Source organism: Pseudophryne corroboree, chromosome 6 (genome assembly GCF_028390025.1).
Source record: "Pseudophryne corroboree isolate aPseCor3 chromosome 6, aPseCor3.hap2, whole genome shotgun sequence".
Lineage (NCBI taxonomy): Eukaryota > Metazoa > Chordata > Amphibia > Anura > Myobatrachidae > Pseudophryne > Pseudophryne corroboree.
Genome location: NC_086449.1, coordinates 735,613,527 through 735,631,266, shown reverse-complemented (window position 1 = coordinate 735,631,266; position 17,740 = coordinate 735,613,527). Strand labels below are relative to the sequence as shown.

At 42.6% G+C, this 17,740-nt stretch overlaps 1 protein-coding gene across 1 annotated transcript in view; it reads left to right on the top strand.

Annotated features, from left to right (window-relative positions):
* The window catches only part of LOC134934676 (tetraspanin-11-like), a 159,005-nt gene extending 146,968 nt beyond the window's left edge, over window positions 1-12,037 (top strand). Inside the window, exon 7 of the mRNA XM_063930054.1 lies at window positions 10,760-12,037. Coding sequence (XP_063786124.1) covers window positions 10,760-10,840 — 81 coding nt within the window. The 3' untranslated portion in view covers window positions 10,841-12,037. The remainder of the gene's footprint in view (window positions 1-10,759) is intronic.
* Window positions 12,038-17,740: the final 5,703 nt, after the last annotated feature.

Genomic DNA, 17,740 nt, shown 5'->3' with positions numbered 1-17,740 from the left:
AAGTGATAAAACTACACTGCTAGCGTACTCTGATCAATGACTGAGTCTGAACTTGTATACCAATGTGAGCAGCCACGCTTTTTTCACGCCAAGTTCCATTGTGCTTCATCTTTGCTGTGTACAACCTATTCATGTGCAGTTAAAGTAGCGTCACTGGCACACTGATCTGCTTTTGCCTGCATCTGCTAAAAACATGATATTGCTACTCCTCTCGGAGTGTTTTACAGGCATATTTATATAATTTTTACTAGAATATAATGTGAAAAAATGTGTTTTCTCACCCAATTCACATTATTTTAGCATCACAGGAACGTACTAAGGGGCAATTGGAGGAGATTTAGCAAAATTCTCCTACAAGCTTTTAAATTCGCATTCCAGTTCCCATTTCCCATACTTGTAATTTGCACACACAAAAAAATACTAAAAGGAGCACTGAGATTGCTTTATCCAGGACTCCCTCTGGTTCCAGACAGTACCCCTGCACAAACTTCTCTGACTGCTGGCACTTGGCAGCAAAGCCTGTGCTTGGATTTGGACCCTGTGAGCAGCCATGTGTGTCTGATAGATTAGACACACAGGCTGATCACAGTGTAAAACAAAAAAGAATTCTACTTACTGGTCATCAGATTGCTGTGCTTCTGCTGTGACTCCCGATTCAGTAAAGCATGGGTCTTCAATCTGCGGTGAACGACACATCCCAGCATGCCATGCCCCAGTTTTATCATGCCTTAATAGCAAAACTGCGGCAGGGCATGCTGGGATGTGTAGTTCCACAGCAGCTGGAGGGCCACAGGTTGAAGACCCATGCAGTAAAGTGATGCTGTAAAGTGCCAGCTCACTTTACAGCATTGGGGGTCAAAGAAGAGCATAGAATCTGATAACTGGCAGCAGGTAAGTGTGATTGGGGGGAGGGGTGTCACGCCGGATATCCAGCAGCAGGCAACGGTGCATGCACGGACACAATCTCGGGGTATTGTTCTTGAAAAATACCCTGAGATTTGCGGTAAGTGCATTCACAGGGACAGAGCATTCTTGCCAGCTCTGTCCCTGCAATGCGATATTTGATACAGCCAGAGCCGGTCCTAGGCATAGGCAAACTAGGCAAATGCCTAGGGCATTTGGAATGCCTAGGGGCACAAGCAGCTTCTTCTGATTAAAATTATATGCAGCATGTCTATATTCTGTGTGTGACTGCGGCTCTCTCTGCATATGAAATACATTACTAATGTGCAGCATTATGTGTATAAAGTGTGCTACTGTACTTTGTGGCGTAAAGTACGTATAGAAAGGGCACTACTGTGTGGTCTAATGTGAATAAAGAGCAATATGGTGTGGTGTAATGTGAATAAGGGGCACTACTGTGGGGAGTAACGTGGTACTACTGTATGATGTAATGTGAATAAGAGACACTATTGCATGATATAATGTGAATAAAGTTGCAGTACTGTGTGGCGTAATTTCAACTGAGGGTATTATTGTGTGGTCATGCCCCTTCCCAGCAAGAACACGCACCGTTTTGGGCTGTGCACACTGTTCCTATTTAAAATATAGGGGGTAGGAGCACCAAAATGGGACTGCTATGGGTGAGGGGTGATGGAAAAGGGGTACAGGGTCAGAGGCGGAACTAGTATCTGTGCAAGGGGGCACCAGCCAAAATCTTGCCTAGGGCATCATATTGGTTAGGGCCGGCTCTGGATACAGCCCTGTGATGTATTCAATTATCACATTGCAGATTGGGGGGAATATATCTCATCCCATCCACATCTGAGATGCGGATTGTGATAAATAGGCCCCTTAGACTCATACCCGGCATCTCTTGCCATATATCATAAAGACGCCTAGTCAGTGAGGACACATAAGTAGAGAGTATTTGAAGCTTTTTATTAGAAACCTTTTGTAGTATCATATATCATGTTGCAATAGTAAGTAATGACTGAAACGCATCACTTGGTTGTTGTTAAATTCTGAAATGTAGGGGGTCATTCCGAGTTGGTCGCTAAGTTTTTCGTTCGCACAACATATTCGCAAAGTTGCGTTAATGTAGTAAATTTGCGAACATCCGCCCCCAACGGTTTTTTGCACATTCGTACGCAGTATTACACAAAGTGGGCGTACGCCAAATGACATCGCAGTAATGCGAAACCATCGCAGCAATGCGAAACCATCGCATTAACACATACTTCATCGTAAAAATACTAAGTTGTAGTAGATTTACACATTTTTCATTAAAAGTGCACACTTTAAAGGAAAAACGCACAACAATGGCCCTCATTCCGAGTCGTTCGCTCGGTAATTTTCTTCGCATCGCAGCGTTTTTCTGCTTAGCACGCATGCGCAATGTTCGCACTGCGACTGCGCCAAGTAATTTTGCTATGAAGATAGTTTTTTTACTCACGGCTTTTTCTTCGCTCCGGCGATCGTAATGTGATTGACAGGAAATGGGTGTTACTGGGCGGAAACACGGCGTTTTATGGGCGTGTGGATAAAAACGCTACCGTTTCCGGAAAAAACGCGGGAGTGGCTGGAGAAACGGGGGAGTGTCTGGGCGAACGCTGGGTGTGTTTGTGACGTCAACCCAGGAACGACAAGCACTGAACTGATCGCAGATGCCGAGTAAGTCTGAAGCTACTCTGAAACTGCTAAGTAGTTTGTAATCGCAATATTGCGAATACATCGTTCGCAATTTTAAGAAGCTAAGATTCACTCCCAGTAGGCGGAGGCTTAGCGTGTGTAACTCTGCTAAAATCGCCTTGCGAGCGATCAACTCGGAATGAGGGCCAATGTTTTTTTTTGCTATTAAGTGAAATTACACCTTTCAATTTAAAGTCCACAAGCCCTCGTCAATTACGAATCCAATTAGTGTAATGATTGATAATGTTCCAAAAAGTCAGCAAAAAAAACATGAAGAACACTTTGTTGCCATAATTGGCCATCGACATGTAAAAGTCTAAAATATAAATATAGATGTTTTTTTTTGTTTTTTTTTAAGGTGTTGATTGTGAATGAAGGTGTTTACATGTTTATTAACACAATAATCTCCTAATTTTTTTTTTTTTTATAATCTTACGTTAGATGTGTGAAATGTTTTAGGGAATCAATTTCTGCTTGCCAATCTGCTGATCCTTTTTTGCATTAATAAACACAACACCCGGTTAACTTTAAACAACTTGTTTTTATTGGTATTTTTTTTGTAATCAATAAATGTTTTTTTATATTAAAAAATCATGCAAATTTTTGTAAATGATCCAAACAATTCATTAACCCATGCAGGTGTTGGCGCATGGTTTCTATTATTCCCCCAAAACTTGTGGGATCTCCAACTGCAACATCTGAAATTAAGATGCAACATAAACATTAATAACTTAATAACATTACTTATTATCCAAGCAAGGCACAAAGCACACTTAAATGCAGGCATGTCCAAACTGCTGGCCTCCAGCTGTTGTGAAACTACATATACCAGCATGCCTTGACACAGTTTTGTGGTCAGAGTAAGGCCAAAGCTGTGTCAGGGCATGCTGGGATGTGTAGTTTTTATCCAGCTGGAGGGCCGCAGTTTGGACAGGCCTGCTTTAATGCCTAAGTGACTACATCATGGCTGCTTTAAGGATAAATCAGTAGCATAACAACACACAAGGCTGCTCAGCAATGTTTTTTTTTTTAAACAAGAAAGTGTACCACACCATGGGGTACATTTACTACTACGGGAGTTCAATTTAAGATGCGAAGTTGACCATAGCAACCAATCCAATTAAACATGTTATCTTGTAAAAGTGGGCCTAAAAACTTCAAATATAATCTTATTGGTTGCTATGGGCAACATCCCATGTTAAAGAGAACTACATGTGTCAATACAGACACATAATAAGAGCATCAAAGACATAAAAAACACCTAAGTATAAATAACGAAAAATAGGTTCGACATCTAAAATAGATTCCAATAAAAATTTAGCCCTTTAGTAGCTAGTACAGGCAAGAACAGCACTACTTTGCAGAACAATCCTGGGAAAAATTATTTAATTTATTATAAAGATGGATGACAAACATAAGCAAAACACTTTGAACAAACACAAACAGCCACAAACACAGGCCAAGGGGACTTACCTGCTCCTCCAAAAACTGCAGTAAATTAGTGTTTTTGGGCACACTAAACAACAAAAACCAAAAGGGGATAAATCTCCCAAAATAAGACACCTACAAGAGAGCAAGCATGACAGTAAGAACAACATTTTTACATTAGTCCACAAAACAGAAACACTAAAGCACAGGTTTAGTGTTATAAATGTACATTCAAAATATAGATTAACAACATTTAATATTTAATAAACAAAAAAAAACATTGCTACAAAAAACAGTTGCATTTAACACCAAGACGAATGCACGAATACTCACAAACGGAATTTCGCAAAAAGTATGCAATACTGTCTATATGCTAAACGCGAACAAACGTCAAAATGTATGCTTGACAATTACTCACTCAGAAAAGAACAATAGCACCTTCACGCACGGGCCAACGAACTCCAAACTGCAACATCCAAAATACGACAAACTCCAAACTACCAACACTCACAGCGTGCAAACTAGGCCCTTAAATAAGCAGTGCAATCATTAGCAAGATTACCATACTGTACACCTGTGTGAATGAACGCGCCGCACGTAGGTATAAATAGGCACACACCTGGGCGTACACACGTCATCTCCAACATGGCTTCTCGTGAGGAATTAGCAGCAGAGATGGACCGCATTGCACAGCAGCAGATGGCATTGGCGAAAAAACGCCTAGAGTGCCAGAAACGGATGTTTGAATACGCCTCTGCGGATTCTGAACAGGCAGGACCTAGTACTCTGCAAATGTCAGCTTCTGAGCCCCAACAATTGAGTGGGGATACCCTGCCACACACACATACTGGCCAAACTGAGGAGGAATCAGCATTAGCCACACAAACACAACAGACAGAAGCTGCTAGTGAGGAGGAAGATGGTGAGGAGCAACAGGAAGAAACCTCACAGGCTACCTCCAGACGTAAGAAAAGACAGCCAGCATTCACTAAGAGGGAGTTGCGTGTCTTGGTCACGCAGGCCATGTCCAAAGTACATAGAGGCCCCCAAAACATGGGTGCTGCTACAAAAGATCGCATCTGGAGGGACATCACACATTCTGTGAATGAAGTTGGCTCTGTCGTCAGAACATCGCAGGAAGTTAGACGACGGTAAGTGCATCTTGCCAGTCCTTTTTCTGTGCTAAGTTGACTTAAAAATGTAGTGACATGTGATGTTATGTATAGCAAACAGAAGCAGAACATGTGTCCTAGATATTTACATACACAAATAATAAGACTCTACTTTGCCCCTCTTTCACAATACATATGTAGGTGGGCCGACTTCAAATCCCGCCTGAAGGCAAAGAGGTCTGCGGAGTGGAATGCCTCAAGGGCTACAGGGGGAGGACCATCTGTCGCTGTGGAGTTTACAGACTTGGAGGAGATGGCGATGGCCTGTGTCAGTTATGAGGAGGGCCAAGGGGTGTCTAATATGGACACGGACCTGCCTGAGATCCTGACGGGACATGACTTGCCAGGTAAGTTTACACATGTATTTGTCTGCAATTTAAACTGTATTTATAAAATAAAATCTAATTTTTTATTGTACTCTTTTCCCACACATTCTTCTATTTGCTTGCCACAAAACACAGCACAGGGGGATGATCAGTTTGAGTCACAGGAGGGTTATGTGGCTGAGGCTGAGGTGGAGGGACCTAGTGGGTCTGCCAGTGTGGGGCCACAAATCCCACCTCTGCAGGTTCCTACTGGCCCCCCCACCCAACCCTCTGCTATCCTGGAGATCCTGCTTGAAATCGCTAGGTATGGTGAGAGCCTAAATGCGTTTCAAGACGGGGTCCTCCGGGAGGTAAGCCAGATAGCTGTCCGGCTCACTGAGCACCGAACCAGTGTTGAGCAAGGTGTTGCTCAACTCTGCCAAGGTCTGGCAGAGATCAGGCAGGGCCAAGAACAACTTGCCTCCTCATTCCAAAGCCTTGCAAATAACATCTTGCAAGGGCTCCAGGCCATCGCTGTCTCCCTTGCCCACAGTGGCAGAGAGCCACCCACATCAGCTCCCTCCCCTGCCCCTGCCCAGGAAGAACAGCCCACTGGGCAGGCCCAACGAAGGTCGCTCCGCAGACCAAGCCAAGAAGAACAGCCTCAGGCGGGGAGAAAAAAAAGAAAGTGATGTCTCTCCAGATGGGCAGCACCCATGTTTTTCATGTTGCCTCTATGTTATTTTGGAGTTGGCTTGTGTGGCCAGAATGGATAACTCCCTCTTAGTGAAATGTATTATTTATGTTTGGAGGTATTGTAGCCTGTGAGTTTTTTTGTGTAAACACCAGAGCCATCTTCCTCTTACTAGTGTGCTATGTATTGTTGTGTTTGTGTGGTGGATCCTAATTCTTTCTCAGTTGTGGCAAAATTTTTGTGTGGCAGGGTGTGTAATATGTTTTATTTTTGATTACAAATTATAATTTAGTCAGAAGCTGAATTTTGCAGAGTACTAAGTTCTGCTATATCATTTGTGTCAGTGCCATATGCTTGCTGCTTGGTCCATCTCTGCCTGTGAGACTCACGTGTAGCCATGTTGTTTTCATGTTGTGAAATCTTACTACAGTAATAAAAAAAAATTAATTAAAAATTGTGCAGTTTATTCAAGGTAATGCATTAGGTAAATCTTAGTTCCAGAAAAATTAGGTCAGCTTATAGACACTTGTGGACCAATCTGCAATTTCTCCCAAAAAATTGCATCATCCAACAAATACAGGTATGCTTTGCACCACACTTTAATGTCCATATTAAGTAAACTGACACAACACTTTTTAGATTTATCTATTGGTCAACAGGACATCATTTAAAACATTGTCAAATATTATAAACAAATATTAATGTTACATTTCGGACAAAATTAAAGTGTATGCTGCATTATGTGGGTGTCGGTTTCTTTAGCTAAAATGTTGCAGCTTTCAATTTAAATGTTTAATTATTTCACTTGTTTGGATTTGTTATTCTTACACACATTAAAACAATTTTTAAAAATGTTTAAAACACCAACTTTAACACAAAAAACAACCTTATTTGGCAGTGTGTGTGATTTATATGTGAGTAGAATAAACATGTAATGTTGGTTCAGACAATTGCTGTTTGCTAACTTTCATCTGCGCAGTAATTAGCAAGTAATTGGCCATCAGATGAATGTGCTCTCCAATTAACAGCTAATTACTGCATACACACTTGGTAACAGTACTTCGCAAATGTAGAGTAACTGCAGACCTACTCGGGTGCTGCGTGAAGGTTGCTACGGTTTCCTATGTTAGATTTAACAGCGACAAGGTATAATTGCGATAAACACGCCAATTGCGAGTTGCATACTCCCACACTGTACGCCCACTTTCACGCCCATGTCGGAGCATTGCGAAGTCTCGCCTCCGCCACGCCTCCGCCACTCCTCGTTTTCGTTTGCCAGTTACGTGTTGGTTTAAATTTGGCATTTTTGCACTAATGTCGTACGCATGTACTCGCGCAAGCGTATTTACGCTTTTGCGCATGCGCAGACACTTAGTTTTCGTACATTTGCGATGCGATGAATCTCTGCGATCAACTCGGAATGAGGGCCGTAACTTGTTAAAATTTTTGTGAACTTTAAGAGGCATTTTCTGGCATATCTGACACATACTGTCACAGTGTACAGTAACACAGACTTTTGACTTGCATCTAAGTGTATTTTTATTTATTGTGTTTCAAAAATCCTGTGGCATGTGTCCTACACAAATACCGCAATCTTTTAAGAGATAAAACTAAGAATAGAAAACAAGGGTGCAGACGAATATACATCACTAAGAGAAATAAATACTCAGTTGAACTCAGTCAGTTCCCAATTTTAAATATAGCATTAATCACAGCACTGAAAACACGTAATACTTGTTAACAGAGCTGCATACAGTAAATGCATACATACTGATCAATATTGTTCCAACAATGCAGTTCTAGTCAAATAAAAGATACTGGGGCTACTCAGAGATTTGTCCTCATACATCTATGCGTCTTATAGGCCCTACACACTGGATGATTTGACTGCAAGATATGAACGAGATAACGTTCATATCGTGCAGTGTGGAGTCACCAGCGATGAACGATGTGCGGCCCTGCGCTCGTTCATCGCTGGTGCCCCGTCGGCTGTGCATGCAGGCCAATATGGACGATCTCGTCCATATTTGCCTGCACTTCAATGGAGCCGTATGACGGGGGAAGTGAAGAAACTTCACTCCCCCCGTCACTGCCCCCCCGCTGCCGGGTCGCCCGTCTGCCGTATCGCCGTGTCTGTAGGCAGAGCCGGCCATAGGCAGAGGTAAACTAGGCAATTACCTAGGGCATTTGATATGCCTAGGGGCATCAGAAGCTTCTGCTGATTAAAATGATATGTGGCATGCCTATATTCTATGTTTAGCATGTCATATGCAGATACAGCCACAGTCTCACACAGTATATAGGCATGCTGCATATCATTTTAATAAGCAGAAGCAGCTTGTGCATCCTAGCCACATAGCAATGCAAATAAGATGCATTTTCATAAAGAAAGGTGCCCGACGTTAGCATTGAGGCAAGATTTATGAGGACACATCTGTATCCAAGCAGAGGCAGAGGTCACAGTGTTAGCGGCAGTGTGAGTGCTGTGTGCATGTGAGCGGGGTTGGTTGTGCAGTAGTGATCGGAATATGTGTAAGGAGCATTATGTGTATCATGTAAAAATGCATTAATAATGTGCAACATATGTGTATAGGGGCACTAATAATGTGCAGCAAATGTGTAGGGGGCACAATGTGTGTCATGTGTATAAGGGCATTAATAATGTGCGGCATATGTGTAAGGGACAGTATGTGTAAAAGGGCATTAATAAAGGTTGTCATAATGTGTAAGGCGCATTATGTTTATAAGGACATTAATAATGTGTCTCATTTGATCATGCGATAGTGTTCATAATTAACATTACATCCCACAGTAGTATCACATTACCTTATAAACATTACTGGTCACGGTAGAGCCCCTTATTCACATTACATCACACTGAATTGCTCCTTATTCACATTACACCACACCCTATTGCTCTTTATTCACATTAGACGACACAGTAGTGCTCTTTCTATGCGTAATGCCACATAGTAGAGCACCTTATACACATAATGCCACACATTAGTAATGCATTTATACACATAATTCCGCACCGTAAGAGCAATAGGGTGTGGTGTAATGTGAATAAGGAGCAATTCAGTGTGATGTAATGTGAATACGGGGCTCTACCGTGACCAGTAATGTTTATAAGGTAATGTGATACTACTGTGGGATGTAATGTGAATTATGAACACTATCGCATGATCAAATGTGAATAAAGTTGCAGTACTGTGTGGCGTAATTTGAATTGGGGTTACTATTGTGTGGCCATGCCCCTTGCCAGCAAAAACACACCCCTTTTTGGGCTGTGCGCCGAATGTGCGAACTGTTCCTATTTAAAATATAGGGGGTACAAACACCAAAATAAGGACTGCTATGGGTGAGGGGTGATGGTGCTGGGAAAGAGGTGCAAGGTCAGAGGCGGAACTAGCGGTGGTGCTAGGGGGCACCAGCCAAAATCTTGCCTAGGGCATCATATTGGTTAGGACCGGCTCTGTCTGTAGGGCCCTTTAGTCACAACTCAATGTGGCTTGGATGCACAAGGAGATTGTGCTTATTAATTTGATCTGCGTGCAACTGAGTCTCTGAATCTGTACAGGTAGTGCTACACAGTAGCAGCTGCAGCTCTTTTCTAATACAAGTTCTGTTGTGCTTCGTATACAGACTCAGTCACACACAATATACAAGTGTCATATATCAAATGGGGATCCGGTCAAGATCCCAGCGTTTGAGATCCCGGCAGTCAAAATGCCGGCGTCGGAATCCCGACACTGCTCGGAATGCTGACGCTGACAGCTGATAGGATTAGGCTGTGGGGGGAGGGTTAAGGTTAGGCTGCAGGGGAGGGGTGGAGGGTTAGGGGATTCTCTGCTTTGGGATACCGGTGTCGTTCATATATCCACTTGTATCCTATCCACCGGGACAACATATGTATCCCATCAAATGAATCAGCACAGTCTCCTGGTGCGTCCTAGCCACATTGTGTTGTGTCTAACACACATTTATGGAAAAAAAGATGCCTAACGCTAGCAGAGTTGCATGGGACTCATTGTGGGTGAGGTGTATCAAAGCTTGGAAAGAGATAAAGTGGAGAGAGATAAGTACAAACCAATCACCTCCTAACTGCCATGTTACAGGCTGTGTTTGAAAAATGACAGGATCTGATTGGCTGGGTCTTTATCTCTCTCTCCAAGCTTTGACAAATCTCTGTGTATTTGGCATAATAGTCATAAACATTAAAAGCTGGGGGCTGAACCAGATTAAGGCCAAGGACATTAGAGGCCATTGGCTAAGATGATATAAAGGATCTGATATAACAATAACTATCAATCAGTTCAGGAGTAGCAGCAGGTCTTATATACAGTACACGTAGGTGATGCCATTTACCCTTCATGCCACCTCTGGTCACTCAGATAGATTTCTTGGAAACTTAGATTTCGGCTGACACTTACTGTTCTCTGCAATGAGTTACACTGTGGTGTGATTGAATTATTTAAAATATTTTATAATTATAACAACCATTAATTTTCCTTTTTCTCTGTTTGCAGCTGACTGGGGTAACGCTGAGCGCCTGTTTCCTGGTTATTCTCTATAAGGAAGAAAAGGAGGACCTGTATAATACTATATAAATAGACATGCACTGTTTTATTTTAATTTATTAATGTACACCCATAGCCTACACACAGTGGAGACACTCATTCTGTGGACTCAAATACAGCTTCCATTCACTATGAACCAGCAACATTACGTGACGTGATAGGAAGCGTTCTCATGATTATTGGTTATAAGTGGCTGCCCGGTGACAGTAGCTACTACTGATGGTGTTCTATTTGCTCCCGAGGTCACTGACTCTTCTGAGTAATTGCACGGAGTGACACTTGCTCAGTGAGGCCCACTTCCGGCTCTCAGCTGAGAGAAGAGCTCAGTAAAGCTGAGTAAGGGGCCTCAGGAGCAGCAGTATGGCTCCTCCCTGCTGGGCTCCATACAAACTGCATAAACTGCCCTGACAGTATTTCTGCCATTGTATGAAGCACAATACTGCTAAGGAACTACACAAAATCAGATTTGGTGGGAATGTGTGCCTGTACGTCCACTTCATTTGTTTTTTGTAAGTTCATTACTACTTTTTATATTTATTTTAAACATTTCTGACAAAGGGTCGCTGCTACTAAATGGAGGAGCTGCACAGACACGGGAGGAATCAGAAAAGATCCTTCTCCCACGTGTATCCTTCTATAAAGTGTACCAAAGAGAATAGCAATCAATCTCTGAGAGACATTCCTTATCAGAGCTGGATAAATTTGAAAGCATTCCCATTCCCATCAGGTTCCCTGGCAATGCCAGTGTTGTGCGTTGCTGTCTCAATCGATAGGTAACATATGAGATATTTGCGACATCTCCATCACTAACCCTTTCATACATTTGGCCGATATTAAAATGACCTAAAAAAAAAAACCTCAGCTTGATACATCAGCTCCTTAGTCCCTGCCGGTTGCACTTTGGTGGAGTAGCTGAATACTTTGTTCTGTATTAAAATAAAAATAAAAAATTAGAGGCAAAAAAAAAAGAAGCCATATGCAATGAAGGCAGTGATCCCTTCTCACCCTCCCTCTCATGCACCAGGCTGACCGGAGCAGTATAGGGAAGAAACTGTTTCATTTGGTGCATCTCAAGTGGTAGGACGTAAGAGTGATGCTTACACATTTGTACAGTGCACGCCCCACCGGAGATTAAACTGTCTCACCAGTAACCTAAGAACATTTCAAATCCAAGGGTTAATGTATCAAACATTGGGGCAGATGTATTAACATGGAGAAGGCGTAAGGAAGTGATAAACAAGTGATATGTGTAAGGTGATAAAGGCACCAGCCAATCAGCTCCCATATGTAAATTAACAGTTAGGATCTGATTGGCTGGTGCCTTTATCACCATGCACATATCACTGGTTTATCACTTCCTTATGCCTTCTCCAGGTTAATACATCTGCCCCAGAGTGAAGCAGTTGCCCATAGCAACCAAACAGCAACTACCTATCATTTTTTAGACTGTACATGATAAATGCTCCCTCAACGATAATTGGTTGCTATGGCAACTTCTCCACTGGTCCACTTCTCCCACTGCTTGATACATCAACCTCTAAGTCAGTGAGGGCCTGATTCAGAGCCGCACCAAGTACACACACGGACGGAGAATGAAAGAGTGGTCCCTTCTGCTCGGAACTGACAGTGACGTAGGCATGTACAGTAGGGGACTCTTGTTTCTGATGGATCTTTTAAACACAGCATGGGAAGGGAGTAAGTCCTAAAACTAATAATAATAGTTGCAGTTGTTGTGGTGAGCAGCGAGGCCTTCCCCGTACAGGCGTCACAGGTAGTAATCAGGCTGCTGCGGCCGAACAGATGCATCTGACTCAGAATCATGGCCGAAATGAGGCCCACTGTGTGTAGAATCTATTTTATAGCTGTATGTCTTATTACTAAAGGCGGTCTGTTTTTATTTATATTTTCTATATATTTATCTAAAGGAAATATTCAGATATGAGTGTACCTATATGTTACCAATACTAACTGCACAGCTCACTAGTCTGCACTCGGCCATTCCTTCTGTCTGTGTCTCTTTTGTCTCCCTTGCGGGGAGATTTATCAAATCTTGATAAAGTGAAGAGATGGTACGGTGCCAACCAATCAGCTCCTAACTGCCATATTATAGGCTGTGTTTGAAAAAAATGACAGGAACTGATTGGTTGCTACTTTATCTGTGTCCACTTTATCTCTCTCCACGCTTTGATAAATATCCCCTCCTGTGTATGCCTACCGGTGCTATATATATTACAAATGAAATTATCTATACTGTTCATAAAACAAAATGAACATTACATTTGTTTAAATCAATTATGCTAAGTACTGTACAGGATTTGCCACAAAAAACACAGGAAAAGAAATCTGAGTTACCTGTAACTGCGGCAGAAAGTAAGAAGAGAACCAAACCTGTCACTTTTTTTTCTAGTGAATAAATAAATGAATATCCCCCCAAAAAATTTGTGACTGTATGAATTCATTACTGATTAGGTATATTCATAAAACTGTTACTTGGTTAACTGCATAGAGATGGGGATTTCACCTGTAGCAACCACATTCTGCTGTTGTTTTAGCAGAGTTTAGAAAGCAAAAGTAAACGTTGTATTGGACACCACCTCTTATATACAGTAACCTGTGCAATAGTAGGTGTTACATACTGATTTTTTTTTTAACACAATGTATTTAATTATTCGGTTCATAAGTATAGTGTTGTAGGTAAGCTGCAAGATCCCTATTATGAAGTTCTGTGTAGACTGTGTTACTTATATGAAGTGCATGAAAAGAGTAGGGAGCTCATCCTGATCCCCAAAAGTGTTGGAAATAAGACAGCATGACAGTGTAGGAAGCCGTTAGTGGCCATAAGCAAATTGGAGGCAGTTATAATGAGTTAAATGTTTGATTTTTGCAACAAGTGTATTTCACCACATAAGTGTCTAGGCCAGGGCCATCTAAACAGCATTGAAGGCCCTGGGCAAAGCAATACACTGAGGGCCCTACCCCCCAAAAAAATTATAACTTACCCCTCCTGTGTTATCACATCATCTCTCCACATGCTTCCATACACTGAATGGCTGCCGGCACTGTGATGGCTGGATAGATCCAACCATTTACCAAGCTGACAGCCATTCACTGTTTGGCTGCTACAGGTAGAGAATGCTGCACTCTGATTGCTGGATTGCTCCACTCATCTACCAATCAGCAAGCTGACAGCCATTCACTGTCTGGCTGCAGGCAGGTAGAGAATGCTGCACTCTGATTGATGGGTAGCTCCAGTCATCCACCAATCAGCAAACACACAGGCATTCGGTATCTTGCTGCAGCCTGGGAGGCAGGCAGAGAATGCTGCTGGCCGCTCCTGTTGGGTGTAAGTCATAATCAGAGTGGCTATGCGGCATTCTCTACCTGCCTCCCAAGGAGCTCCGGAATGTACAACCCAGGAGGCAGATGCCCTCTGGTCCAGCCCAACCCTGCTTAAAGGCCCCTAGAATCGTGGGGGCCTGCGGAACTGCCCAGCGTGCTTAAATATTAAGATGGCCCTGGTTTAGGCTATCTTAGGGGGTAGGAATGGTTCTGTATAGTGAATGGAGTGTTTGCATGCAAGTTTGCAAAAAGCTGGAAAAAAACCCACTTACAACTCCCACCCGCAAGTTCAGAAACCCAAGTTCCCATCAACACAGCGCCTCATCATACATGTCCCACATCATTTAACCCATTTTTCTGTTTTTTACAGAAGACTACATGAAAATTGTCATGTCTTCATTGGTCATATATTCCTATTTGAAAACCTTTACATATGTTATTATTCATTGGGTGGGGTATCCCATAGGTACTGCAATGTGTCTTGTCATTTTTATATTAAAACAAGAATTGTTCCCTACTTCTCACCCGCTCTGGAGGTACTGTACCAACTCAAAGCCAGGTTAATTCCTGTTGAAATCTGCAATAATGTGATGAGGGTTCCAACGTGAATATCAAAATGTCGCATCCATGCATTTTACCTGATAAAAAGTCACACAGACTACGTCACGGCAAATGAATCTGCCCCAGTGTTGAGAAATAAAAATGTTTAGCTTTAACAATAAGTTGTTGTGCAGAATGAGGCCACTAGAGGTCTATATTGTCTACGTGCCCGGCTGTAGGATCAGTAATACTGACATGTTCTTAGATTCCTGTAGCAAAGACAGAGCTCTACAAATCATGACGTACTGTATGGAAAATGCTCCTTGGAAAAACACAAAACAGCCGCACTATGATGACCAGGAATACTTATTGCACATAACCTAACATCCAGAACATGAACATTGTCCATGGTCAATTCCTGAACCATCTCACCATGTAGAGCCTGTTTAATGACATTTCTCACTCTAATGAGAGGAATACATTCTCTTAGATTAACATACTGGCCCCAATGTGTCAAGCAGACAAGTACAGTAGAAGAAAAGAACATCAATTAGATTAATTGTTTTGTACAATATAGAACAGGGTCGCCAAGTGGCAAGCAATTATGCTGGAACCACAGAATTTATTATCTGAGATGACACTGTGCAGTTGCGGTGAACTCTACATCACTGTTCACAAAACCTATTGCTTTCATTGTCCTAAGGAGAAGAGATATCGCAGACTGTTTAATTGGACAGTATCTATCAATTTTCATAAGCTAGGCCCCATTGAATGCTCATTAGTGTGACATCTTTCTTTTTTAACCTGCTCTCAAGCATGAAATTATCCTAACTTTACACAGTAAGGAAATCTACCCTTAATGTATCAGTTCACAAGGTGCTTTCAGTACTAGTCTGTAGCCAATATTTCTAATGTTTGCTCTGTACCCTATGTATTTACAATTTGATAACAAAAACACTGTAAGAATAGTAGTAAAGCCACATATGTGTAATAATGTATAACTGAAGCGCAGTCTGGAACCTGATCCCTAGAGGAGGGGTAGGGAACTCTGGCAGTGGGCCCACTGGGGGTGGGTTCCGTGGTGCCGAGAGGGGGGGGGTTACAAATTAAGTGGGCCCAGGTCTGAAGGAGGGGCCCAGTGGGGGCCCAGGCCCACGCCTCCTTTGATTAGGCCATGCCCCCTGAAAAGTACCTGGGCCCAGCCAGGCTCTCTACTGCCCGAGCTGGGAGGCATGCCATGCTCTTGTGAGTGGGTGCTTCTCATGTGCTAGACACACCCCTAAAGAGGTGTTGCCATGCCCCCTACATGCTGTGGTCACACCCCCTCCAGGGGACCCAGAAAGTTTTTGTACCGGGGCCCAGGATTTCTCTTGACTGCCCTTGGTGGGTTCCCCTGTACCCATGGGCCAGTCCGATCCTGTACCTGCAGAAGATATAGGGGTGCAAGGCTCCAGCTGTTAGGGGTGAGTGAAACTCCACAATTCGGTTTTCATGATGGCTCACACTACTGGGTCAATAGTTTCTGCCAACGAATGGGTCAAACCACTTAGCGACCTCTTCATCAGTCAATTTTGCTGGAGATCACCAAAAACACAAATTTTTATGGGGTACCCGCAAATATTAATGATTCCTCAGATACACCATGGAAGATGCGGTCCCTTCATTTCTGACCGCAAATGCAGCCCCATGCAGTCGGATTTACCAATATTGGGCCCGATAGCTAACACCATCTTACAGAGACGCATGCGCCGGGGACCTGAACTAGGAAGCAGCCGAAGGCCATGCCATCAAAAGCTATACCACTGATGGTGAATAGTTTAAAACCAATGATAGAAAGCATGTATGGTATAGCCATTGATGGCTGAGTGCTCATGCACAGACCTCAGCCACCGGACCAGTTCTGCCAATGTTTGCTCAACATCAGGTACCACCATCGATGGTGCGGCACTCACATTGCGATTTACACACTCACAAGGCGCACAATTATTCAAAAAAATTGCAACAAAGACACTCAGCGCGGCTCATTGCGCCAGGTGCCGCATGGTGTATTGAGGCTAGGTGTACGAGGATACATCTGTATTTTGTATAAATTGTAACATTTTTTTCTTCTAAAAACAAATCGATTTTTTGTTCTGTAATTAGATTAAAGAACACATTTGGGAACTGTGCTTCTTTCAGAGAAAGAATGATGGTGTCTTGTTCTGTTGCCTGGCTGACTGCATCCATAGTTTACAGCAGCTGGCCACGTTCATGCACTCTCTCTCTTAGAATACATGTTTTGCAAGTCTAAAAAACTTTCCAGAAGCATTGGACAATAACTCTCTTCTGCTGCAGAATTCACTCCGCCTGTAGTCTTTGAGAATCAGGTTCCCAGCATTTTACACTGGAGAATATTTAACCTGCACCGGGCAGCTCTGAGATATTATATACGCATTTTTCCTGAACGTGGTATAGCTGCAACTTTAACACAAAGAGTTGTCAGTTTATAAAGATAAATTGGACCTAATTGTGTTCTAGATTTCAGCATGTCTTGACATTACATTCCCCAACTAAATAAATCAAATGATTATTATTTCCTTTTTCCCTGTTGGTTAATGAGAGAAACACAATGAAGAAATTATGTGTATTTTTTTCTTTTCTTTTTAACACTATTTTTTAACGTGATGGACCTGAGAGCACGTCTGCTAATGAAGAGTTATTATGTTCAGAACTTTTAAACTTAGTTTTGTTGTGGCCTGCCGTCTCCTGCTTTTCATTCACTTAAAGTACCTGTATGTTTTTAGAAAAAGTAACTTCCAAAACAACAAAAAAATAATATAAACTATAAAAGGACTGAACAGCGAGGATTTGCAAAGTTAGTGACAGGCAGGAAGCATTTGTGGGAGGGAATGGGCTGGGTGGAATGCTGACTCAAACGCAGACGTGTTGCGACCATTTGGGAGCATGTCCCAGCATGCGACTGCGATCCTGTATGCAGTAAAAATGGCTCCAGCATCTTACTTCCGACGGTCATGCTGCACGACCAGAGGGTTACACGGAAGGTTGATTATT